Source organism: Pseudopipra pipra, chromosome 2 (assembly GCF_036250125.1).
Source record: "Pseudopipra pipra isolate bDixPip1 chromosome 2, bDixPip1.hap1, whole genome shotgun sequence".
Taxonomy (NCBI): Eukaryota; Metazoa; Chordata; class Aves; order Passeriformes; family Pipridae; genus Pseudopipra; species Pseudopipra pipra.
Window position 1 is genome coordinate 79,303,168 of NC_087550.1, and position 27,326 is coordinate 79,330,493.

General features: G+C 39.2%; 1 protein-coding gene across 4 annotated transcripts in view; it reads left to right on the top strand.

The window, feature by feature from the left end:
- CLYBL (citramalyl-CoA lyase) overlaps nt 1-27,326 on the top strand; it is a 169,368-nt gene that overhangs the window by 64,668 nt on the left and 77,374 nt on the right. For all 4 annotated transcript variants that reach the window (XM_064646078.1, XM_064646076.1, XM_064646080.1 and 1 more), the window contains one exon: nt 22,556-22,745. In XM_064646078.1, coding sequence (XP_064502148.1) covers nt 22,556-22,745 — 190 coding nt within the window. The remainder of the gene's footprint in view (nt 1-22,555; nt 22,746-27,326) is intronic.

The window sequence follows — 27,326 nt, forward strand, 5'->3', positions numbered from 1 at the left end:
TTTGGAAGCTGAGCAAGAAAGAAATACCAATCACTTTTTATATAGCAAAAATGTACCTATCCCTCAGTCTTCCCCAAAACAGCTGGTATCCTGGAAAGCAGGATCTCTTGGACACCATGGATAATAGGGGGGACTCAGGCTCCCCTTTCCTAGGACAGACTCTTATACACAGTGACCTGCCCCTCCTTTTGTACAGCGATGTTTTAGGACAAAGAAGTACTTGTGAGGGAGCTTATGCTGGACTGGAGATGTTCTGCAGCAGGGTGAGGGCCTGTCAGAGCACACTTTGTTTCTCAGTCCCTGGTCCTCACAAAGAGCTGCTGAGGACTGAGGACACGGCAATACAATAGGAAGGGTTAAAAGCCTCCTTAATTGCAATTATCTTAAATTGCTAAGACAGAAGCCTTGTGATGTAGCTGCAGCTTTTAAAGTGCAAGTTGTTTGGGTAACTTCTGCAGTCAGTAAAGGGAGAGAGGCGCATTGGGAGGGCAGGTCCTGCAACCCAAAGATACCAGGCTTATTCTTTGGAAATATCTCATTCTCTTGGTTCATAGTAGTGATCATCTACACAAGGGATGCTTTAGATACCAATGTGAGATGAGATTACATCTACTCCTGAACTGGGAAATTATTTAAATTGAAAAAGTTGTGATGCCACTGAAGAAGTTTCAGTCCCAAAGCAGCTGGGGAAGCAGAAAAATCATTCTGCACCCAAAATAAGCCTCACAGTTAGCTGATGAAAAAAAAGAAAAATGATCCTAAAAGATGTGGATTTCCAAAGGACTATTTCTCTGAATATATATTTGTGAACTTGTAGAACTATTACAAAAATATGTTATGCTTTGCAAAGGAATGTAAAACCGGCATTAAATTGACAAAATAAGATTTTGAGACAATCATTACAATGCCTTCTTCCTTTTCATTATTTGGATTTTTCATATGGAAAGCACGTATCTTCAGTTTAACATCTTCTGGGGTTTTGCTTAAAATGGAAAAAGTACACATAGAGACTTCCAAGATACTTACACTGTAGCAGCAACCATTTTGAGCAGAGGCTGTATTTGCTGGATACAATGCAATGTCACATAGAAATGCTTAAATTACTTCTGAGTGAGCTGGCTCAGGAAGTCAGAGCAACGTAATTACATTAAGTGCTCTACTCAACCTAATGTTTTTTTCTGCTTGTACCAGAACAGCTTGGATATGTCTGATGGTATTACATTAGGTGTGTCAACTTTCTAATGCACAGAGTAATGCACAGTGCTAAAGAACGGGAAGACCAACATAGATGTCATGAAAAGAAGAAACTCAGTGCTTCTGACACTGCATGATAAACTCACTTTCCTACAGCAGGGAAACATCATGTGTGTGTTTGTGGGTGCTGTATATGATCTATTTCATATATTGTCAGGCATAATGAAGGACCTTAGAGTAGGATTAAATCAGAAAGAAAAAGGAACAAATGTGGGATCATTTGGCCTCCTAAGGCCCTTAAGAGAATGGAAAACAAGTGTAACAATGTGATGATTGTAGCTCCAAGTTGTCTCCTTGGTGTGACACTGTTGTAGGGCTCCCTGGTGTACCTACAAACTGTGGGATTTGCCTTTGCACCCCACTGAAGGCAGCCTTGGATGCGCCTAGCAGCACTCCAAAATCACAGCTCACTGAAATGAAATGGAGACTAGTGCATTTCTTTAAGGGTAGAGAAGCCCAGAGGATAATGCACTCATTTAACTGCCTTGCCTGACTTGATGTATGAAGTAGATTCACAAGTAGTTCCCATAACATTTTGCTGGTGGTTTAATCATTACCAAGAAAAAAGCCTAAAGAATGCAGAGAACAGGACACTGTGCTTGTGGGTTTTTTCAGGAGTAGTGTTTTCTTCTGTTTCTAAGAAATGCATGTCTTTGATGAGATATGGCTGCAGGCTACCATTTTACATTTTATGGCTGCAGGCTACCATTTTACATTTTATGTCGGCTACCTTTTGTCAGCAGCTCATTATTGATGCTGTATTCTGTTTTAATTCACACTCCTCTGCTAATCAATTACAGCATTTATCCATTAATCAGGTATTCTGACAGGGTCAATAACCGCTTTGCAGTTTTGTGGGATGTTGCACATTATCAAGCAGGTAGCAACAGTCGGTGGATTAGTTTAGCATGGTGTTGTTTTCTCAGGCTGGTGGACCTTCAGGGGAGTAAACACTTAGTGAGGCTTCTGGCAATTATTTGGGTTTTTTTGATTCCTTGTCGAAAACCTCATCTGTTTGAAAAATACATCTTCACTGGTGGGTGTGCGAGAGCATGTGCATGAATGTGTGCACTCACGCATGTGAGCCTGCATGCACCCATGTGTGCCTGCCTTCCCCCATCTGTGTGTGTGCAAATAGACGTAGGTACCCTATAGCCTAAATAGCCACCTTATAAAACGTGCCAGTTCAGCTGTGTGGCTTGCAACAGCTAAACTGGTGGTAAATCACCACCGACATTAAAGGTGTTTTGTTTTTCATTTTAGCAAGTGGTATAGATAACAGAGGGGGCAACACTTAATTGGACAGTTACAGTTTTGGTAGTTAAGTTACCATCTATAATGATGGTAACAGGTTTCAATTATCTTTTTTATGACAGATGTACCAACATTTAATTGTTTCTCGTCAAGTGTGGAAAGAAAAGACACTTCTGTAGATTTTTCAATTCTTCTACATGTCACTTAGCTGTCTGCACCATTGTTTGAGCTCCTTTCTCTCATCCTTTTTGCAGCAATGAGTTGTGTCATTCCCTCATGATCAGCACTTTTGTTGTCTTTGTTTTTTGCTGTACCTCAGAAGTCCATCTTTTCTTTCATCTCCTTCCCATTCATGCATGAGGGAACAGTTGTGCTCTGTTGTGGGGATGTTCCGCTGGATTTCAAACAGTAGGGTTTCTTTTTATTCTCTTCTAAGTAGTACAATGGGGCTGAATGTCTGTTGCAGAATGCACACACTAATATGCCAGGTTATTTGGTTTCTAAGAAGTCAATAAAAATGCTACATTTAGGTTCAGTACTTGGCTTGCTTTTTTTTTGCTGTTTGCCTTTCGGTCTTCAGTTATAAATCTGTTTGTTTGTTTCTGGTTATAAAATATAATCCTCGATATTAAATCCAGGCATGGAATCAACAAACACTTAGGAAAAAATGTTACTGGAGATGGAGTATTTTCACACTAGCAGATTTGGCAGACTCTATCTTCCCTGATAAGGAAGGGAAAATTGCCGCCAAATCTAATTAATGGGTTCTATAATGGGGAAGGAGAGAGAGGGAGTACAGGGCAGGGGTTAGATGCAATCATGAGTTCACCTTGGCAAAACTTTCTTGTTTCTTGGAGACTTAGCTAGTCTTTGCATTTAAGAAAAGGAAGCTTTAGTATATTTCATTTTTAAGGCCTTTTTTTGCTTATGCGTATACTTAGTTTATAAACACTTGTTCAAAATCCATTTCAATGGCAAAAGGCTAAAGACATAAAAAGCTAGAGATATCTTCAGACACTTTGTTCTCATACTCAGGAACAATCTTCAAAATCCTTCTTAATGAGGTCATAAAAGAAAAAAAATCGAACAAGTGGTACTTGTGTACCTCTCTAGGATGTGTCATCAGGGTCACTTGCCACTAGGTTATCCTATTTAAAAAGGGATTGGGATAGTTCAATCAAGCATTGCATTAAGAGAGAGACTTTGATTAATTCCTTCTCTTCTCTATTGTGCTATAGATAATTTCAGTAAATTTGTGATACTTTCTTCTTAGCCAGTGTTGAGGCTTAGCGTTCTCGATGCGTCATGCTGAGTATTAGCATTTATTGGGCCTATTTGGCTGAAGTAAAGAGGAGTGTAGGCTGCAGACAGCCCTCTAATCTTTGACAAGTGAGGCCATTCTTTCAACATTACCGTTATCTCAGGTCATAGAGAGAAAGTGTTCTCTTACAGGTTTGCTGCAGGAACAAATATGGCATGTAAAGGAAGGGGAAGAAGCAAAAGTAAGTAGGCTGATGATTTATTGCAGATTTTGGAAAAAATAGAGGTGACTTTTACAGAGAAAATTGCTGTCTCGAATAACTTGTTCATTTTGTGATACAATGGGAGAGAATTAAAGGAAAGCAAAGCTGAGCTGTGTTACTAACTTGTGCTGTGGCTGGAGACTTGAAATGCAGCAGAACTGCAACTCAGAACCCAGCTGTGATTGCATTATTTCTATATTTTGTGAAACCTAACTTGTTTTTTTAAAACTGATTGGTTTTGGTGGGAAATTTCCTTTTTCACTTAATTGTCATTTAAAGAAAAAAAAAAGGAAAAACCTAAAAGGACCTTTTTTGACAATGAAGGAATCGCATTACATCCTATTTCTCAACTTAACATGCACTTTTTTTCCATTTAAATATAAGTCTTTAGAATTTTCGTGATATGTCTTTTATTCATTGTAAAAAATTTCTGTCTTTATGTTGTTTGGTGTAATCTCCCTTCCCTTCCCTAGCTCATTTTGAAAATGTGTGTGATAGTTGCTTTGGAAACTCAAGGCCCTGTTGGGCATACACATATTTAGGCGCTCTTTAAAAAGTGGATTTTTGACCTGATAGACCGTAACGGCTCCCAGGGAGCCACTATGGTCATTGTGTAAATCCTTCTTAGTTTTCGGTTTACTCACTTGATATACCGTAACGGCTCTTAGGGCCGTTATGGTCTTTTGTGATAATCCAGCTGCTGCACATGCGTGTGAAGCTTTTGTGCCTAAAAATCCTGGGGAAGTTTTGTTAGAAGCGTAGCGGGCACATCCAGAATTGCTTCCTTTCTGGTGCGGGGGGATGAAATGGCTGGAGGAAAAAGTGGTGGCTCTTCTTACCTTCCCTCTGGCAGCAGCCAAAAATACTGGGGCACCTGAAAGACTAAACAACCTGCCAAAAAAACGTTTATACAAAAGATCCGCAAAACCTACTGTTGGATGCTCAAAATATCATCTGGAAAGACTGATTTGATTCAAAATGTTTACGAGTGTGAAACGGCTGATTTTTATTTCATTTATGCAGTTGTTTAATGTATGTCTAAGATGTGTCAGGCTTCTGCCCAGTGGGATTTTTGACAACTGAGTTATTGACCCTTGAAAACAGGGAGTTGTAAGTGAAAGTCTGATATAGTCGTAACTATAGCAACACTGTCAGTGTTCCTGTAATTATTAACTTTTTTTTAATAAAAAAATTAAGAAGCTGTTTCTTTTCTTAAAGAAAGCTTTATTAGAAGCTGATGATGCCACCATGGAGATGTGATATGTTGAAATAATGTGTGTCAGCTAATTGCTAAAATAATTAAAGTACCAGAAAGTATGGAAAAGAACCAAACATCACTTGCTTGTACAAGTAAGGCCTATTGGTTCGAACGGTTTGTATGAGGCAGTGATGGCAGACAGGTGTAGCCATCATTTTGTTCTGTGTAAAGCTGATAGAAGGCTACGTTTTCATTACTTTCCAACTTTTCCTGGGGTGCTGCCCTGAGAGAGTCCATGTTTGTACTGAGGCTTCAGGCAGAGATTCAGACATTTATTTGGAGCTAATTCTCTGTTGTTTGGGACCAGGTGATTTAACTACAATGTGTGTGCCTGCTCTCAGCATGGAAGAGCGGCTGCGACTCCCACGGATGCAGTTTTACATGGGCTTCATGGCAGAGAATGCTGCAGAATGTAATGCCAGTGGGCTGTCCGAGCCACACTAGCCTGTGCTACACCCTCCCTCTACTAAGAGTTGCCAGAGGTTGCAAGTTCTTATCCTGGCATGTCTCTAAGCACATGTAAGACATATCTCCGTTGTACCACTTCCCATGCTTTTCTTCTGGCTCTTGCTCCATGGTGGCTGTCAGCTGATGTGGTGCAGGTGGGGCACCTTCAGAAAATGATGCTGTTTTTCTGGAGTAACCCTTCACCCCGTGGGGACACAGCCAAAGCCTTCTCATTTGAGTATGGTTTTCCAGGACCATATGTATTCATGTTTTAAGGGGGAATCAAGAGGGGAGGAAAACACTTCAACAGAATATCCTAAGCAGCAGATCACTTGCAGAACCCTTTTATGGTTTTCTAAGATTGGCAAGTCACTAAAGCTTTTATTATTGGCCTAGAGTTTGCATTTTATAGCTCATCTTCTCAGAAGGATAGGAAATGCCCATTCTGTATAAAACTTGTGCATCTTAATATTTAATGTGAGAACAGCAAGTATTTAATGCTGCCACAAATGGCAGCAAGTCCTCCATTTTCTTATTCCTTAGAATCCAAACTATTGATTGTACTATATTTAATTGAGTTCTTTAATTCCTTCTGTTAAACAATCAGTTGCTAAGCTTTCCTTAGCCAGGTTTTAGATAATGGCTTTTGTTTTTGCTTAGCCATCTGTTCCTGTATTAATTGTCCTTTTCCCCTAGCATTCACCCATAATTTTGGCAAACTGGTTCCCAAGGTTGGTCTGAATTCCTTTTGCCTCACTGTCTGTTGTTGGACACTGTTACCTTTAGCATTTCACACATTTAATGGATGCAGTTCTGGCTACTGAAAGAAAGTTCAGTCACTCGAACTATGTTGCAGGGAGCTGAAGTTTCTTTGTTTTTGTGCAACATCAAGTGCTGGCAAAACAATGTAGAGGCCTAAATTAAAATGATCACTTGTGTGCAGCAAATCTGTGTGTGGGTCAGGTAAAAACATCTTTCTGCTTTCACTGTGAAGTGAGGTGACAGGTCACAGTTAGAGGGTCTCAGAACAACTTCTGGGGTTAGCATCGAAGTACCCATTTCATTTCCATTCTGTGTGTTGAACCATTTGTTCTGTGTGTTTTACACATCTTCTTTCCTGATCTGTCACTGGAAGGCTCCTGAACCAGGCTGTGATTCAGAATGGTGCCTAGTCAAGTGATATTATTAGAGTACTCAGACTCTTCACATTGAACTCAGCTACTTGGCTGAATCAAAACCCCAATGTCTCATTTTTGCTTCCTCCTCCCTTGTACTCCCATCCTTGACTGCCTTGTTACTGCCTCATCCTCAAAGATTTGTGTCAGGCTACCCTTGTTTTCCTTAAGTGACACAGCTGGCCGCCCTGAGTTAATACATTTTCTCTGTCTGTGGTGTTGCATCAAGAGATTCCTCAGTCCCTGCTTCATTGATGCTTCCCTCACCAAAATCTCCACTGACCTCATCCTCTTCTTTTTTCTTCCCCTTTTTTTTTTAATTACATCTTCACCCTACCCCTTTAATCTTGCCTTTGACCTTGTTTTCTTCTGACTTTCCAAGTGAATACCTACCATGTCTCCCTTTTTACATCCCTGGTTGACAGTGTGGTTTCTGTTCCACAGTCTCATCTCCTGTCCTTGTGCAGCTCTCCCACAGTCCTCCTGTGCCTTCTCCTGTGGTGGCTCAGTGTGAGTTATATCCCAGCACTGCCTGCCTTGCCACTGGCATGAAACCAAAACCCATTCCTCCCTTTCATGCCTGTGGGCCATCTCACCAAGACCCTATGCATTTGTCACCCCTCTCCTGGTCAACTGGGCCATCCTGCCTTGCTGTGTGCTGGCTGTTCAGGATCAACTCTCTTGCTTTGGCTCACCTGTAGAGCTGCCTGTTCCATGAAGCTGCCAGCTTCAGTTTTTATGTATATAGTGCCCAAGTTCTGGGTTTTCCTCACTCTGTCAGACCAGGCTTCTTGCAGCCTACAATTACCCTTTCATTCTCTTCTTCCTGTAGATTCTTTTTAGTCTTCTTCCTTACTGGCCCTCAGACTTGAGCAGTCTTACCAAAATCCTCCATCTTCCCTGCATTCAAAATGATCCTAGCATTCCTTATGCTAGGTTAAGCATCAGTTGTTTGATTGCTGTTTCCAAGCAATGGAAAAGGTGTATAGAGTAATAAAAGTATATTTTTAATCAAGAGGTGCACATCGTCTAGTTAAATAACAGGGTAACAAACATACTGCAGCCACTTGAAGCCTTAATTATCTCTTCAGCCTCTTTTGTCTTCACTTCTCTGTTATTTGATTGATCCTGGTCTAGAATCTGTCTACTGTTTTCTTTTTTGCAGAGGTTAGAAGATAGAATATTTGAAGATTAGTATAACTATAACCACATAGACTTAAGTACTGGTTATTTATTTTTTAAACTAATAAGGTCCTGAGGCATGAATAAATGTACTTACTAATATTTGTAATAACCTTTTTGTGGATTGAAATCTAGCAATACCTTCAAAATGCTCAAATTAGCAAGCTTGTCTGTTATCGTGGTGGGAAAACAATTTACATTATATCTGCATAGGGCAAGAACAGAGGCAGTCTATCTTTAAAAGACCCCAAAATGTAACTGTATTTTATTAAAGAAAAAGCAAGGTTTCAGACCAGATTGCACCAGTTTTTTTAATTTGAGCGTGCTGAATGAATGCTGGGACATATTTTGTAGAACATCAGGAATGTCCAGCAATGGAACAACATTTCCTCTGATGAAGTGAACGCTTTAATATATAGTGGAAGAAATTATTTAAACTCAGCACTAGCACTGGTAGTGGTGGTAATTACCTTTCAGCGCTTTCAAAGCTATACAAAACAGCTAAATACATATCCATTCAGATTCAGGTATCTAAGATAGGCTGTCTTCACTGTTTCCACAGGGATCTCAAGTCTGTTTTGCAAACAGCTCAGCTGTGGTTTTCACAGCCCAGCCTGGGTACAGGAACCGTGCAGCTTCAGGAGAGGGATGAAGAACATCATTTAGATGGGAAAAGACCCTTAAGATCATCATGGCAAGGGTGTGCCCACCTTTCTCCTGGTATTTCTCAAAAGAGAAGAAAGAATTTTTATTTATTCTCACCACTCCACCCCTCTTTTGTGGTGTGGTTTAGTGGCTCTGGGTACTGCTGTAAATGGCTGTTTTAGCTGTTTGTCTTTTTCCCTGCCTATTAATGTGTACTGGTAGAGTATTGGTGAAACAACCCCTCAATTCCAAAATAGTCTGAGCTGGGTCAAGGAAAATACAATATGAGATTGTTCGCTTACCTTTTTGTGTCTAAAAATGTTGAACTCCAAGAGCTCAAGTGTCACTTGTGGGAAATAGTATGTTGCTTGCTTTGTTCTGGCAGGAATTTGGCAAAGACAGAAAGCAGTAAGGATGAGGGGAGAGCTGCTTTGGATCACTGAGAGATAGCTTCAGTCTACAGCAGCTGTAAACCGGCAGGGTCACACCTGAACTTGCGAGATACGCGGGATGCCCACAGCGTGTGGATGCAAAGTGTGTGCAAAGACCACAATCCTTCCAAAAGCAAGGCAGTGTCATGGATAACTAATGGTGGAACGGCCTTTGGTCTAGTACCCATGAGGGCCTGGGCAGACTTCATATTCCACTGGAAAATTCCCACTCTAATGCCATTGCTGGAGATGCAGGAACAAGCAGTTTATTTCAGCAAAATATGAGGAATATTCGAGACTAAAAGTTGTGGACAAACCAGCTTTATTATTTCTTGGATTTATGGAATTTAATTCTTTTTTCTGCTTTCCATCATTCAGTGCCGCTATCGTACTACACCACATTGGGTCTTTTCATACACATACATGTGTACATATATGCACATTTATATATGCACATTTATATGTGCATAAATAAATAAATGAATAGATTGTATATGTAGATATATATACAGGCACATAAAAATGTAAACATAAGCATGCACACATATGTTCACCCTTGATTATTGTGGTTAAAAGCCAAAAGAAAAATCTTAACTTTAAGAATGGGCATATTGTAATGTCTGTTCAGAGTCTCACATTTCTTCCTTGCTTGTACCCAGGACTAGTGAGGTTATTGTTTTGCATTTTCTCTTTTAACGCAAATGACACAAAAAAGGAGGAAAGACTTTCCCTGCTGGATACATGCTGGAGAAGAGAGTGGATATGCCACAATTTATTTTTTTTTTTCCAGAGCATCAGAAGACAGTCTCTGGCAACAAATCTTGCCATTACTGAGACACTAGGTCAACTAAACTGTTATTTGGGAAGATTAAAATTGAAATACCCATTACATTCTTCCTATCAGCAAGGAAACAGATGATGACAAACAAGGGGCCATGTGAGACTAAAACTGATGGTTCAAACCATCCAAGTTCCTTATATATAATATTGACTTTGGTAGGTACTATGTTTCTTAATATTAGTACAGAACTGACATGCACTGCAGAATTAAAATGTATCTCAAGGATATTATTTCCCCTTTGTGCTAAAGTATATCTAAGATGTTACCCAAACAAAAAAAAGGTAGGCAGATTCAGTAATGGAATATTTTTTCTCTTTATCCAGTACAGGATAATTGACATGACAACTAATTGTCTTATTTCCTTAAGTCTAAACTTTTTTCATGATATACGTTGTTGAAGAACACTCAAAGGTAAGCCAAGTGGTGCCTTTATGTATTTTCAGAGGAAAGTTTTTTCCTCATAAGGTTATATATCAGCAAGTTCAAAGAGTCTGTGTGCTTTCAGGTTTTATACAGATGTGGAGTATTATAACACTTACTTAGAGAAATACAGCTGCTCATTTAAATGTCATAAAAGCTGTTATATAGAGGTAGACTTAATCCTATTTCTCCTTATAGATTTTATTTGCTGTAGTCCAGGACTTTTGCTTATCTACTACATATCATCATTATGAACTAAAAGCCATTTTATTTGTGCAGATTGCAAAGGAGGCAGTGTATTTTTCCTCTTCACTTATTTTTAAATAAATATTGAACAGTCTTTGTCAAGAATTTAGCTGGAAAAAATTCCTCACCCTTAAACTGGGGCAGTCAGAAGAATTCTTTCTGGCTCTCCCAAGAGTGCTGTGTGCTTGGTGACATCTTCTCCTGCCTCTCTCTTCCCTTCCCTTCTCTTCCCTCCCCTCTAGGTAATCAGGGACAGGTCTGTTTTCAAAAATTTAGTTTTAAGAGAACAGGACCAATGATGATGATGATATGTGTTGTGATACAGTGAGGTAGGAAATCCACATTTAACAAAACTGAGGTGTTTGGGAGAAAAGGGGTATCCTGTGAAACAGGGCCGTTGACGAGGAGAGCAACTTTGATTCTAGAGCTTTACCTAAGTTTTAGTTGGCTTTTTTATGTGTTCACTAGCCACAGTAAATATATGCTGTAGCAACACAAGGAATCTCACCTGGGAATACAGATAAGAAACTCCCACAGAGCATGTAATAAGAGTGCTTGCACTTGCACTTGCACAGGCCCATCAGGTGCTCTCGTTGCCCCAAAAGGGGTTGCTAGCTGATAATTCAACTTTTTTTTTTTTTTTTTACGAAAATAAAATCATACTAATTTGCAGGGAAGTTGATTTTCACCCCATCTCACTTCCAGTCTTGATGATGATGATTTTTTAAAGTGTCCGTGTTGGTAACTGACTGACTATCAAATGGGATGGGACTTACTAGGTGGAGGGTCTGCAGCAGGGACCTGGGGGCCATGATTTTATGGCCGGTTTCTAAGTTTCCTGGGATGTGGCAAAGCTGATCTGAAGAGTTCTGTGAAAATGTTTAGATAATTAAATAATAAAAGTGGCTTAGGAATGGGATTTTCTACAGAAATCTTCTGATTGTCTCTTGGCCAACATTTTTCTTCCATCACACGTTCATATTATCTGCCTGGTAGATCCGGCACCTTTATGGTCTTTGAGCTTGCCTACACAGCAAAGTTCATCCTTGGTAAGACAGGCTGTGATGATACTGTGATGATATGACCAATGTGTTCCATGAAATTAGTTTCCTGCTGTGGACACCCCTGGGTGCCGTTCATCTGCCCCAGGCAGATTACCTCCTCAAGGCACTTAATGAACTGCCTGAGTCAAGAAGAGGGTTATGGCTGAATTCCCACTTGGAAAGTGCACCCAGGGCTTTGACCACATACCCCAAATATGCACTCATGGGGGTGGCAGGACCTGACCCACCATCTCAGTAGAGTGAGGGATTTGTCCCTTTCAGGGCAGTAAAAGCTTATTACTCACCAAGGAGAACTCAGTGGCTAGAGAGATGCTGAGCCTGAAGAGACTGGTGGGTGCTAAATTTACCATTTTTAGTTTACTGACCTTACTAAGGAGATGATTTTGGAGAGCCATTGTTGAATTAGGGTTTGTTACGACTATTCCTATGTGATAAATTTATCCTTCAGCTGCTTAATGTGAAAGATCAAAATGAGCTGCCAGCTACCACTTATTTATCAATTATGTCCCAATATTTGCTAATTCATTTAAGCCTGGATTCCTAAAATCTCACTTTTAATTTTTTTTAGATTTTTTAAGAAATTTTTTGTCTTTGGAAAAGCTTGAAAATACAAAGCCAGGGACACAGAACCAGAAAATAGTGTTTCAATGTGCACTTTAAAAAGTTGCAATTTTTAATGCATCATGTTGTTATGATTTTTTGAATTCTTGGTGGTGTTAACAAACAAAAAATGAACAGCTTTTTTTCAAGCAATGTATGTAGTAATGGGCAGATGCAGGATAAATACTGAAAAAAATGTAGGTGTTTCATTTTCATCTGTGCCAAAACAGTAATAATGTTAACTTTTGTAATGTACTGAAAAAGGCAGAAGAAAAATGATGTTTTATTATTGGATAATAAAGCTTTTCCAGGCATTTATTTACTAGAGATCATGAAAGTTCTGTCTTTGTAAGGTTGTTTAATCCAACCACTGCTACTATGAAAATATAGAAGTCAGAATTTTGGGGCATTCCCAAAATTCTTTTGAATTTAATAAAATAATAATCTGGTTTTCAGCTGATGTCATTCTCAAAGGAAACATTTTGCTAACGTTGAGTAGTGATAGCATAGAAAATTCATTTGATCTTATATAATGTTTTCATGGTTAATAAGATTTGCATATGACATTTTTACATGATTAAAAGTCCTGGAATTTCATTGCAATAGGCATTAACTTCTGTGATTGAAGTTAAGGGAGATTTTTTTTTATTATTTTTTTTTAATAGGTAATCAAGAGTTTAACTGCCTCTGGGGCATTTTAAGAAAATGTTTTACAGTACTTAACGAACATTATAGTACAAATAAGAGTGATATTCCTGTAATTAAAACAGTCTGGATATTGCTTAATGAATGTTTTTCTTATCTTAATGCATAGGCAGTAAGGATTCATGTAGTTGCCTTTATTAACTTGTGGAGTTAGTTAAAAAGCTGGTTAAAACAGTAAGTCCATATCAGGTCAATATAAAATGCTTCTGTAGGGATTTCATTGCTCTTATAAATCTGACTAGTTAAAAAATAAACACAGATGCTTGTTTGTGCCATCCTGAGCCATATTGCAGGGTAGTATTTCTGCCTGTAGACATTTCTAAAGTTAAATGTTGCCTGGAGCACTGCAGGATTTGCAAGAGTTCTTCTTTATCGTCTGTTTAGGAAATATTTTAAAATTTCCACCAGGCTTGTATTCAAAAGCAGAGAGCAGTTGGTTTTCAATTAGTGTAGCCACAATTGCTGTTGTGCATTCATTCTTTTTTTCTGTCATATTGCATCAGCTCTGATGTAATTACATTTTCTCTTTTTTTGTGTAATTGCAGTGAATTGTAGTTTTATAGTTCTGTTCTTCAACGGTTTAATATTTACTAAGTGCTTGCTAAATTGTTCTTCGCTGCTCAGTTGTTTGGCACAGAAACCATTCTGAGTAAGTTCAGCTTAAAACAAAAAAATTCTTTGACATAATTATTCCTCTGCATAATAATAATTCTACAAAATAATGCTTGACTGAACATAAATCATATTTTTACTTTTAATCTTTTTCTGAAAATATCATACAGGGTTTTTTTTCTCTCTCTGAGGTTGAGCATCTTTTGTTTGAAAGATACTCACCAGCTGGATCGCATCTGCATACATCTAAGACTCAATTTTGCACAAGTGTCTGTGCCAAAACCTGAAAATAGCAGGTTGACCCACGTGTAGCCTAAGAATGCATGGAAATAGAATAGTTTCATAATCCAAAATTAATCGCTGGTCCTGCAGGTCCTTAAGTACGTGGTTAACTGTGTTTGACTAGTCCTTGATTTCTCTGGGCTAAGCACATGCTCGAGTGGATTTACAGGAAAAATCTCAAAATGTAGAGAAGACTGCAATATTATTTTCTTTTTCCTATGTGGTAAAAATGTCTGTGCTTTATTTAGTAGTATAATTTATCTACATTTCTAAGTACAGGGATCATCAAGATGATCGTGCTTTGGGTAAATGTAGACTGCCATAAATTGCAAATTGAGATAAAATATGGTCTATTTAGTGAAAAATTCTTAGAAGTGTGAAGGGACCCTCAGTTTATAAAATATCCCCACCACAACCAAAACCATAAAGATGACAGTTTGTAATAAAAAAATCAGAAATTCTGGAAGACCCAAAGTGCATGACAAATTTCTTCTTTCTTCTGATTTCTGCAGCACCAGTATGTTGATACTCCATTCATTTCCTTCTGCTAAATATTCTCAGGCACATCTTTAATGTGATTTAATTTTAACTCAGATGTAAATCAGAAGTGATTTTAAGGACCGTTTTCCTTTTCTCTGACACCGTGCAGACATGGATATCTAACCTGTGCAGGCTCTGGTGAACATAGAGGCTCTCTGTTACGGCAGGGTCATTTTAACAGGCAGGAATGGCACTTTATTGATTCTGACTTTATCAAGTGCCTGTTTCTTATTTTACATATAACTCGTTAGCAGCCTGCTCCTAAACTGCTGAGGAGTCTTTGGCTGTTTGGGACTCAGACTTTAATCACAGTAATTAGCGTGGAATTTTTGAGTTCTGGTCTCGATCTTGACCTTGTAGCATTTAGCCAATGCGCACACAGCTGGACTGGTGGCAGGAGCTGCAAGAGCTCAGTAGTGGGGATGCTCCTTGTGTCCTGGTGTGGGAACTGACGCGGAGGGAATAGAGGGGAGTGGGAAGAGGGGGAAAGCGTGTTCAGTAAGAAAAGAAGTTCTGTCCAAACGTTCTTACCAATTTTTGTGTGTGAACATAGAGATGTGGGTGGGTGTGTGAAAACGTATGGGCAGAATTAGGAAGAAGGGAAGTACCTCATGGTGAACCAGAGGGGAGAACTGGAAGAGGCAAGAGTGGTTTTGCAGTGAAATAGAGAATCTCTTCAAAGTTCAGCTTTTCTGCAGAGGCTACCAGAATGGGTTTGACTATATAAACAATTACAGATTTGTGGGTTTTATAATATTCACTTCCTAAGACAGATTTTGGCATCGGATGTTCCAGGATATCTTATTGGTGATATGTGCTTCATCCTCCTCTTGAACTGGAAGATACTTGACCCCCAAAGACATGCTTTTTCCTTTGTGCCGTGACAACACTTTGTGCATGTTTGTTTGTACATAAACCCCAAAGCCAAATAAACCAAACCTAATCATACATCAATGTCATACATCCAAAGAAACATCTTCTTACTTCTCAGTGTGCATCTTAAAAATAAGCTAATATATGTATAGTGTTTTCTGAATCTCTCAATATTGATATTTGATCTTCATCTTTATTGTGTGATGTTTTTGTTATTTAAAATGTCTTGTAATTTTCCGTCGCAGCTGCAAATTTAATTCTGTAAAAAAATATATAATGCAAAAGCTTCTCTTGGGAAGATGTATAACTAGACAGAATTTTACACAATCTCTTTAAAAATGCAAATTAGAAACATCACTAATTAAATAAATGAAAGCACTTAAAATTTACTTATAAAAACTAAAACTTACAAACTGTTTATATTTAGTGTTTGTTTATTTCTATGTCTTCATATTTAGGAAAACAGGGAAATGAATTGTTATCTTAACTACAATGTTCCCTAGGTTTAAGTGGCAAAGTGAACATGTCACAGGCAGACAGAGTGCTTTTCCATTGCCCTGCAGTGCTGTGGGTTTGATTTAGCAGCAGAAAGCATCTCAAGGAGTCAGACACTTTGTTAATGGTAAAAGCAAAGCGAGGAACAACTCAGCTCGAGAATACTTTATGGGCATGAGGAGTTATCCAGAGTTATCCACACCGTAAGGAAGGGAGCGAATCCTCAACTGTATGTCACATATGTTAAAGCTCCCCAAGACAGGACACCAATTAACCTTGAATGATAGCAAACACACACACACAGGCTGCCTGAGAGAAGCAGCCTGTTGCCATTAGTAGGAAGCAGCAACCCTTGTCACCCTGGGCCATTATTTAAATTTCTTTTAAAATTCACTTATTAATTCAAAGAACAGGAGCACTCTCCTCTTCCTCACAAACAGACTACTTTTGCTGCCCTGAAAACAGGAGACGTTAGTAATATGAGAAGCCAGTGGTCCTTTTATTTTTATCCTCGCTGTCTAATTTGGCCATTTTGAATTGAGAAGAAAAAAACCCCTGATCTTCAGTCAAAGCAATTTAAGGCATGATGGAGCTCAGAGTGAACCAAAACAACAGGGTCAAATGTAGTTGAAAGAACATGGTGGGGTAAATAAAAGGTCTTTTTTTTTTTACATTTAGTGCTGGTGGGAGGAGAAAGTTTGGTTAACTATTTAACCTATGATAGCCTTTTATCATTTTATGGCTTAGAGGTCCGTGATTTTAAGCCTTTGTCAGTAAGTTCCTGGTTTCTATTCGATCTTTTCTCTAGTGTCTAGTTATATGACTTAAATTGATTTACTGGAGATAGGAAAAAGCTATAAATAGCAGACAGACACATATTTTTCCTAAAATTACTTTCCAGCAACTTTAGATTTGGTGCTCAGTTTCCATTTAAATCCTAAACTGCTTTCTTCCACTCAAACTTCCCTCTATCATGATTTTTTTTGATCAGTGGGGCTCTCCTTCCCCATTTGGTTCACCTCTCTATTTTTTGGCTAAAATGCAATGTGTCCTGGTCAGTTGGAGCAAGTGCTTGTGAAAGGTCACTTGGAAGCCCCCTTTTCATTTCTCCCCACTACAGTTTTTCCAGCAGGCAAGCATTCTCAGGAGCAACCCCCTCCAATCTGTCCCTTTTGATATCCAAAGCTGGTTGTTATGGGGGTTAAATTTCTTAATTCACTGAGTTTTTGTGAGCACTTCTTCAACCCACCACGCTCAATGCCCGCAGCTGGGTGCAGACTGCCTGTCTCCCTTAGGATGCTGTGAAAGTGTTAGGGTTTATTCTTTCACCTTCTCCACACTTTTGGGGGGCCAATTCTACACCTGTGTACCTTCCATCAGCTTCAGGGGAAATAATCTTCATGTTACATCTGTGCTAGATAATATCAACCTTATGGTGAGAAGTTTAAAATCAGACAAAGCCTCCTCTGGTAAGGAAAACTGCTTGTCAAGAGATCTCAAACCATGAGAGCTGGTGGCTTCTGCCTGCCCTGACAAGGGGTTAGGTTAGGTTAGGTTTTTAAACTTAATTAGTTTTTTGAAGGTCAGGGAAATGACCGTACTGAGTCTGGAACAAAGGGAGAAATCAAAATGTAAAGCTGAATGTTCAGTATGTTGATAACCTCCCAGTTTTAATTTCAACATAATTGGATCAGGGTTAGTGGCAGTTGTTATGTAAAGTTCCTTCCCTTACTTTTAATTCAAAAGTAAATATCATAGTTCTTCACTTTTAACCAAAGTATTTTTCTTTTTTTTTCTTTTTTCCTTTTTTTTTTTCCCAAAGAAGAGCTGCTCAGTTTACCTCAGATTTCTTTCTACTAGGAGAGCACTAAGATTCGGGGACCTGTATTTTGATGGTAAATCTTGTGACATGACCTTTTGTTTTCCATGTGAGGAAACGTTAGCATTTTTTCACATGTTAACTTCTAAACAATTACGGGGAATTTCTTTTCCTTGAAAACTGCTATCCTTTTCTTTTTCCTCCCCTTTTCTCTCTTCTTGATATTTTTATTTCCCTTTTATATGGAGACTTGTAGATTTTGTCACTTCAAACGTTAGCTGTTCCTCCTCTTTTCTTTCGCTTTACAATACACACTAGGAGATTTTTTTTTTTTGCATATTCCTCCCCTTTCTCTGTGAGATATTGTAGTTCACCAAATTTAAAACACTACAGTATTTAGAATCCCCGCAGTGCCATTTTAAGTATTTGGACCTGGAAAATGCCCCAAGCAATAACTACCTGAATTGCTTTTAATTACACAATATAGCTGCATCATTTTACTTCAGATTCTTTTTGATTGATGCTGTAAGGCAATTGTAACCATGGATGATGGGATTAAGTGCCTCTTGAAGTGACTTTAGCTTCTTGTGGGAACAAAGGGAAAGAAGAGAACACTTAGTCCCTTTTTGAGTGAACAGCTTTTTTTCACTTGCTATATAAAGAAATACAATTAACAAACATTATCCCCAGAGGTGAATTGAAATGTACATGCGGACAATAACCGCTCTTGACTGCAATTAGACATATATGATCCGAGGTATTTTGGCCATTCATTAGTGCTAATTGTTTGAGAAACAAGCCCAGAGAACAAATGATTAAAATGTTAGTGCCATAACCAGGATTATTAGCATGTGTGATAAAATGCATGCGCCGCAGCTGTACCAATAAAACTCTCCGGCGAGTCGCTTTGATTCGACAACTACTCAGCTCGGCTGTGAGCCCTTCGTATTTGCACAGGGCCTGCTGATGTTTATAACAAACAACTTGTATCTTCTTTTCTTAATTAGAAAGAATTACTATGCAAATTGCGGGTCTGTGTAATTCCATAGAAGTTTCTTTGTCTTTGGCAGATTATTTGTGTGTGGTTGTGTGCTACTGCCTAGTGACTTCAACATATGAAAACCATTATATTTACTCTGGAGTGGGGTGGTTTTTTGCACATATCAGAGAAACAATTTGTAGATTTTTGCTGCATTAGCTGGGTCTTGTTCAGGAGGCATCATGGGTCTTGGGTCACTTCTGTCCTCCCACAGCACCACAGACATCCAGGATTGTGACTGGTATGCATAGAGATCGTAGACTCATGCATAGATATCAGAAATACATGTTGTGGCAATTATCCAGCTTTTTTAATGGTTTTAATCAAATGCCTAAAAATGCGCTTCAGAAACACTTGGCCAACACTGTGCCAAAGATTGTAGAAGAACAGATTTGGCCTTTTGAGCAATGTTTTAGGCAGTTCCCAATGTAGCATCTCTTCCAGAGGTAATTTGATTTAGCAAATAAACAGGGAACAGAGGAACAGGTTAAAGTGCTGAATATCACTTGTGGGAGTATTTTACTTCATGAGCTATATGTTGTTGGCTCCAATGAGACCGCACAGGTGTGTGCAGTTAAGTATATGTGTGAGTATGAGCAACACTGGAATGTGAAAATGCAGTTTATAGCAGGGAAATTTGCATAATTGGGAGTAATTTCACTGGCTGCAGTCACAGTGTACGGCTACCATTGCAAAATGCAATGTCTCTTAGTAATCAAAAAGGTTTTCTTTTCTCCTTCCCAAGGATGAACTATTCACTCTTGGGTGAAACGGTTCTCAGAGGACCAGGAGTAACTTTAACTTGCCAGCTACTTTTACATATTTGATGAAGACTTTAGTAGAGTGTTATGTTTGCTGAAGAAATCTAGTTTTATTTCCAAGACCCAAGAGCACTCAGCATGCTGTTAAATGCTATGAATGAAAATATGCTGCTGTAAAACAATTTAATGAGCATTACCCAATAGCCTAGTCCTTATTTTAACTCACAGTGCTTAAAGGAAGAAACATTGTCTTAGCAAATTCACTTGGCTTTTGTCCATGTGTTTAGTTTAAACCATAGTCAAGCTTAGTTTGAATCATTAAAATACTTGGAGTCAGGAAACATATGTAAGATTTTCTTCCGCTTTATGGCGCAGGGTTAACAATATAATCGAGATCACAGTGCTGTGTGGGTTTTTTGTCCTAAAAAAGTAACTGCTGGGGAGTTTTTAATTCTATCAAAAGAACAGAAGTCAAGATAATCAGGATAATGTTTCCTACCAGAGTAGCTAACTGCTCATATATACAGCACCCCAGGCCTTGCCACTGCTTTAAAAAGGTCTATAGGCAGATGGATTTCTTAATAAATCCATGTCTTCCTCTACTTTTCATTTTATTGTAGAACATAAAATACGACTATGCAAGGAAAATGCACAGTAATGACTTAAAAATATATGTCAAAACAATAGCATGTGAAAACATTTACTGCAGTCATACCTAAGCATAATTGTTGAAAACTCCTTTTTTACACAAACATTTCCAGAACTCTTTGTTTTGAAAGGAGAAGGATTCCGTGCTGGTCCACTGACACCAATTCTTCCTGCATATTTTTTTTTTCTGGCCATACCTCTTGAAAAAGTTGTTGCTTCTTCAACTTGCTAAAATGTCCCATAAGACTAATAATTTGACATATTTACAGTATATTTCTTATAATAATTTTTGTCCTGAGAAACCTGTGTTTTGAGCCTACATGGCTACAAAGTTGGTTAGCTTAGGAGGAGATACCAATAGTCAGCAGGCAGTGGTTTTCATAACATTGAGCCTATTAAGTGATGGTATTTCAATGGATTAAATCTATCACTTCTTTGGAGTCAGGTGGTCTGCTTTGGAAGCTGTACTGTTCCATCTAAACACAAGTTCACAGACCTCAGTAGTGACACCTGACTATGTCTGGCCTTCAGGTACTGATGCTTTTACCTACACAATACTACACGCCGTTGTGTGTGGTATGCAGAGCAGGGCTGCCTTTGTGGGACTAGCAGCAGTGAGAGGGAAACCGGCTGGTCAAACAGTCCTTCGCTTGATGACAGCCCAGAAGAAATCCCGGGAAACATGTGTGACAGGAGATACATCTCATCTCAGCATGCTCTGAGATTATGGTGTTAGCCATGTCTATCAGGTTTCTGGCATGTTGGAGGGTTGGTGAGAGGCAATCATTAAGAGTGCTTCAGGGGCTGCTTGGCTCTAGTCTGGAGTTAACTATTAATGGGCTCAGCTCTTTGACTCCTTTGTGCCGTTGGGAACCACAAGATTGAAGCCATCAGAGAAAGCGAATAGAAATTAATCACTTTTGTCCCCTCATATATGTTTAGCAAAGGACAGCAGACCTCTTTACTGACCTCTATGTCACACTGAAAAAAGACTCTCCTCTTTCCATTTGAGGTAAACCACTCTTCCACCTCCTCCTTGCTCTTCCAAAGTGTACTACTGCAAGAAAATGTGATTAAGTGGATTTAACTAGCAGGCACTTGAGTTACAACAAGTTTTTTTACCATCCCCACTTCAACCTGAAGCAGGGGACATGAAGTGGTTTGTGGGAGAGGGGCAAAGAGAGTACTTGGGAGACGCTCAGTGGATGTCAATGGCGTGTCTCCAAGTGTTGTTAAAACCTCCACCACCTGAGTCTTGATGTTATTGCACTTAGAGATGAAGAAGACTTATCAACTTATCAAGGGTAACACTTGCACTTGTAATAAAATAATTTCTGTTAAACAGCCAAGCTGCCCCATTTCTTAGGCTGAAGGAAACATTACCAGACATGTTACAAAGAAGAGTGGGTTTTTGTGGGCTCATAAAGTCGGTTCAACCAGGATGTGCAGAAACGCAGCAGTGGAGATAGTGGAATAGTTTTCTTTTTCCGTTTTGTTTACTGAGGTAAAATATGATAAAAGCTTTCTTCATCTTTTTAACCTAAGGCTTATATTCAGCTTTTAGGGTGCACACTCCAGGAGAAGAGCTGGGTCCTCACCAACACTATGTGCACAAGGTGGAGACCACCACAAGCCTGATGCCTGTGGGCCACATATGTCACTCGCTCAAGCCATGTGACACCACTGGAGTGTGGTGCACAAAGCATTTATAAATTTTAAAAGGCACCACAGCCAACGACCTGCTGATGATGTTGGTGGTTTTTTAAGCTCTGTCAGTGGAAGTCTGTGCTGTGGATCTGAAGGTCTGAAGGCTTCTGAGAGAACGTTAGGATTAGTGAAGTTCCACATTACATGGGATTTTCATTCCTGTTTTCCTCATTTCCCCCTCCATCCATTTTGCTTATTTAAAATTTGCATGCAAATATGTTTGTTGATATAAACAAAATCAACTTCACAAGCCCCTATTTGTTTTAGTCAGCACCCCTGCTTCATTCCTAGCATGACGTCCACCTCCTGGAGAAAATGTGGCAGATAGCAGCCTCCTCTCTAAAGCAGTCCTGATCTGTTCCCAGCACAGTTTTCATCCTACGGAGTCCTATGACAGCAGAAAAGCCAAGCACCACCCTTCTGTATTTCATGCTTGCCATAGCACCCAGAATGGCCAGCATAATTAAGGATGAATGGATAACCTCAGCCCTGGCAGGTCTTCAGTTGTGACTGTTTATGTTTGCAGCTTCTGTTGAACATAGTAGTTTCAGAGTTTTATACTGTAATTAACTGTAATACAGGTATATCCTTACCTTCACTCTTCCTAAGGGGGGAAATACAGATAACCCAAAACCAGCCACTATCTACTTAGAAATGTTTCACTTTTAAAATATAGTCAAATAATATTTACAGCGTTGTAGCCAAAAGTCTAATTTTAACAATATCATTTACAGGGTGAATTCTCCTCTGCCAGCTGGTGTTCCTAAGCTTAGTTATCACTTTGCATCATCTCACAAGTATGTTCCCAGACGAGCTGTCCTGTATGTACCCGCGGACGATGAAAAAAAGATACGAAAAATCCCATCACTGAATGTAGATTGTGCAGTGCTGGACTGTGAAGATGGTGTGGCTCTGAACAGAAAGGTAACTAAAAATTATCTGTGTGATACAATCAGCACTAAGGAGAGCTTGTGGGAAAACATTGCCTTTGCCTTGGGGAAGTGACAACCAGAGAGACAAAGATCTTAATCTCAAGATATACAAAGTAATGTCACAGTGATAGGCTTTGTGAAGGTGTTGGGAAAGTCTGGTTACCCAGAACTCAAAGACATTCTGTGTGAGTAAGTGAGGAGGGAGTTTTGAAGGAATACAGAACTGGATGTAAGCTCCCATCACAGAAGAGTGGAAGATTCTGTCATTCTTAGGGAAGAGGACAAAAGAGTTTGTAAGAAGAGAAGCGGGAAAGGAAGAGTTAGTTCGGAACCACCAGGTGGCCAGTTTATTGTTGAAATGAAAGCAGCTTCAGATTGCAAGCAAACCAGCGTGGGCCTGGGTTTGAGCCTTGGAGTGTTTGGAAATATTTATTTCCTGAGATTTTGGGAAAAAATGCTGTTAGGAATGTTTTTCAAGGAGAGAGAAGATAGATTTTGAGTGTACCAATGTTTGGAACAAGAATGCAGAGCAGAGTGGGAGATAGATGTAGATGTGTAAAGTACCTATGCCAAGTTTTCATTAAAATTGAATTGTGAAAGAAGAATGATCTAGCATGCATTCAATTTCACTTGCAAGCAATTTTTTTTAATATATGAAAATAACCATTTTAAAATGTTTCACATCTTAGAATCATAGAGTCATTTAGGTTGGAAAAGACCTTTAAGATCATTGAGTCCAGCCTTAAGTGTAACTGCCAAGTCAGACGTCTTAAACAACGTATACAAGACATTAGTGTAAATGTTTCCTAATGAAAGCTATTTCTGAACAGTAATGTAAGTTTGCTGTCACATCATTTTCATATTTACCAGTTTTCCTAACCGTGTTTCAGTGCTTCAAACTACAGCAAACAGTGTTTAGGATTTGAGTATGAATGTGTTGTCCAGGGAGTTAGGAAAATAGGCATGAGAAGTTTCCTGTGTCATCTTAAAAATGTGGATGAAATTTTATTCTTTTCTTTTTCTTGTGAGTTAATGCTTTCCAGAAGGACCTTTTTGGATAGTGCTCTCTTTAACCTTCAGCTCTTTACAGGTATTTTGGAAAGGAAGAAGTTTACAGAGTTTGCATATGTCTATTCTAGTTCTGAAAAGGGAAAATAGTATGTTCCTGTGTACTGCTGAAGATTATTGGAAAACATTTTTCAGTTGCTAAAATTCTGTGTTGTAAGACTAAGATTATATCTCATTATATTATATAATTAGTACTGTTTCATCATATCTGGGAGGCTGCTGCTGTAAAATGACACAAATGTATTAAACTGTAGTTGTTTAGATGCAGTTTAATTAGATCAAAAAATAATTTATAGCAGAAGCATCTATTTGTAATAGAGGATAACAGCAAAACAAAAAGTTATGATCAAGATGACAAATTTGACAGTAATAATTTCCAGAGGGTGGTAAAACTCTAGCTCTGTTGAAGTGAAGTTATGCCACTGAGTATAAGACTTCAAATAAATTAGGGGAAAAATGGGTGATAGAAACTTGAGACAACAGATGAGCCCCTGACTGAGCTAAATACAAAAAGAAAGCAGACTGGAGGTAGAAATGGGGACAGGCTACCAAGGAGCAACACAGAAGTGTGGTCCAGGCATGTATGGGTAGAATGAGGAAGGTTAAAGCTTGGCTGGAATCAAAACTGGTGAGGGATGAGCAGAACAAGAAGAATGGCTATTATAAGTGCATCAGCAGTAAAAATGAGAAGGAAAACCAGTAAAAGTGTGGATGCACTGCTCCGTGAAGCCTCAGGCTTTACTGTCAGAATCTGCCTGCCATCAGACCTGCTAGGTTGTCTCCTAGAAGCAAAGCTTGGGGAAAAGAGATAGCAGCCACGGTAGGGGAGGATGGAGTTAGGGTCTATTTAAATAAGCTGGTCTATGGGATCAGACAGGACATACTGAAGACCTCTGAGGGAGCTGACTAGTGTCATCATGAAGCTGCTGTCAGTCATCACTGAAAGGTCAAAGTGGCTGGGAGATGTTCCTGATGCCTGGAGAAAGGCACCTCTGCCAAAAAGGCCGTGAGTGCTGTTGGACAACAAGCCAAACAGGGTCAGCAGTGCACCCTGGCAGCAAAGGTGGCAAACCACCTCCAGGGCTGAGCTGGCACAGGTGCAGCCAGCAGGTCCAGGGAAGGGGTCTCTCCCCCCCACTTGGTTTGGAGGGTCTCCTTGTGGGGTGTCTGTGCTCAGCTGTGGATACCAGGATAAGAGAGAGGCTGACCAATGGGAAGGAGCCTGATAAGCACCATCAGGGTGGTCATGGCACAGGAGGAGAGGCTGAGGAGCTGGGTTTGTTCATCCTGGAGACGAGATGGCTGAGTTGGATCTTGATGGAGACTTTGCTTCCTGAGGGGAGCTGAATGGGAGGCAGAGCCAGACGCTTTTCAGAGGAGCTCAGAAACGGGACAAGAGCAATGGCCACAGGTTGCATGAAGGGAGATGCTGACTAGAGACAAGGGGAAAATGAGTTCCTCGTGCAGGTGGTCAGAGACTGGAAGAGGTTGTCCAGATTGATGGTATGTCCTCCCTCTCTGGGGTATTCAAGCCTTGGCTGAATGAAGCTGTGATCAACCTGGTGCAGAGCAGTAGCTAGCAGTGCTTTGAGGAGATGGATGGATGAGGTGGTCTCCTGAGATCTCTTCCAACCTGAATTATACTGTGTGATTGCATGATGCAGTAGCAAAGCCTAAGTCAACGTGATCAGAAGTTTGAATTTCATTTTTAGATCTGCCACAGATACTCAGGAAGATTTTGAGACTTAGGTTCTATGAACATGAAGCTGAAATTATTATTGCTCTTGCAATAATTTGTTAATGTTTATGAGGTGTTTGGAGACTTTGCGTGAAAGATATGTCAAGAACATAGTGCAAAAGGGTCATTTTGAACTGCAGACAAAAAAATACTCAGAAACACAGTAACACTGAGGCTGTCCTTTAATTATTCATTATTCTTAAATAGTACTGATGAATTTGACTATTATTGCTGTGTATTATATTACTTAAAATGCTACTTTCTTTGACTTTCTTCAAACTCCTACAGAAAATGTTGTGTTTGGGGAAAATCAGGACTTGGCTGAAGGTTCATAGTGCCTTGTGCCAAACTTGCCTATCTACAGAAGATCTTCACTTGCATCAAGTCTAAGCAACAAGTTTGAACCACATTTTAATGGGTCTATTTTAACAAGGTGCTCTGTGTTTTGTATTAGGATTAAGTTAGATCTAGCATGTTGGCAGCTCCTTTTTGTTGCTCATTTAGAAGGAAACAAGTAAGATGAGCTTCCTAACACTGAAACTGATAACATTTGCAAAACTGCATTTGATTGCAGTAGCATCTTATGAAGCTGCAGTCATAAAATAAAAATTTCTAACTATTTTCTATGAAATATTTGCTTTCAATGAAGTCTTGAAAGATTTCCTCTCCTGTGGCTTCCCCTCACAATTACGTTTTCTAATGGCACCAGAAGTGGGGAACCCATACTCATATGCTAATCTGCACTGACCATGATTTCAGGTATCATCTTCTTCTTCTTTTCATTTTTTTTTGTTGTTGTTGATATTTAGATTAAATCAGTAAAAAAGAAACAACATTGAAGGAAGAAGTTCACGAGGAGAAAATTTTTCAGGGAATTTTCTGAGGGGAACTAGTGGGAAGAAATGGCTAAAAAGCAAAGTTATAGTATGTTGAGTACTAAGCCTGAAAGTAGGGTTAACCTGATATGAGTAGCACATGGGGCTTTCACAACCTCTTTGGGACTGGACAGAGCTGTAGGAGGTGTTAAAAAATTCAGAATAGAGAAGATAATAGGAAGATATGCTAGTGTTGCTGAAAGTTTCTCTTACAAAGTTAACTTCAGTTCTGCTTATGTATCCTACTAGTCATGCTGGTCCAAATCCTGGTTGGGGCTCCACGTTTTTAGAGGTTCAAATGCATAGTGTCACATGGTGTAGACCATCAGCTGCCTCTCCAGGTTTCTGACTTTGTAAGACGTTGAGAATTTCAACAACAGAAATTAACGGTTCTGGTTGGGGAAAGAACTGAATACTACTAAAGGAAAATTACTTTCCCTGAGCTACTGTTCACAGATAAAGATAGGATTTCTTCACCACTGCTATACATGTAAATTTTCTTCAGTTTTATTGTACATTTTAAAGAAATTACTCAGAATTACTGGCTTGGTGATATTTTAAAGTGAACAGTTCAAGTATAAATTCTAAAACTATAAAATTAGATATAATGCAGATTGCAGTGTTGATATATCTCAAATGCATCACACTCTAGAGATTTTTTGTGAAGTGGGACAAAAGTAGCCTATATATGTTTCAGGTCTTTACAGGAGAAGTTCTGAATATTCTTTTATTTTAATTGTAAAAAAATTAAAATATAAAAAGGATGGCTGCGTTGAAATGCCTGCCTGATTTGTATAGGCCAGTAAGCTGAATTGCATGTGATGAAATTGCGAGATCTCTGTGTAGGAGCCGAGCTGTCTCAAGGGCTCTCAGCCAAGCCAGCCATCCCTAG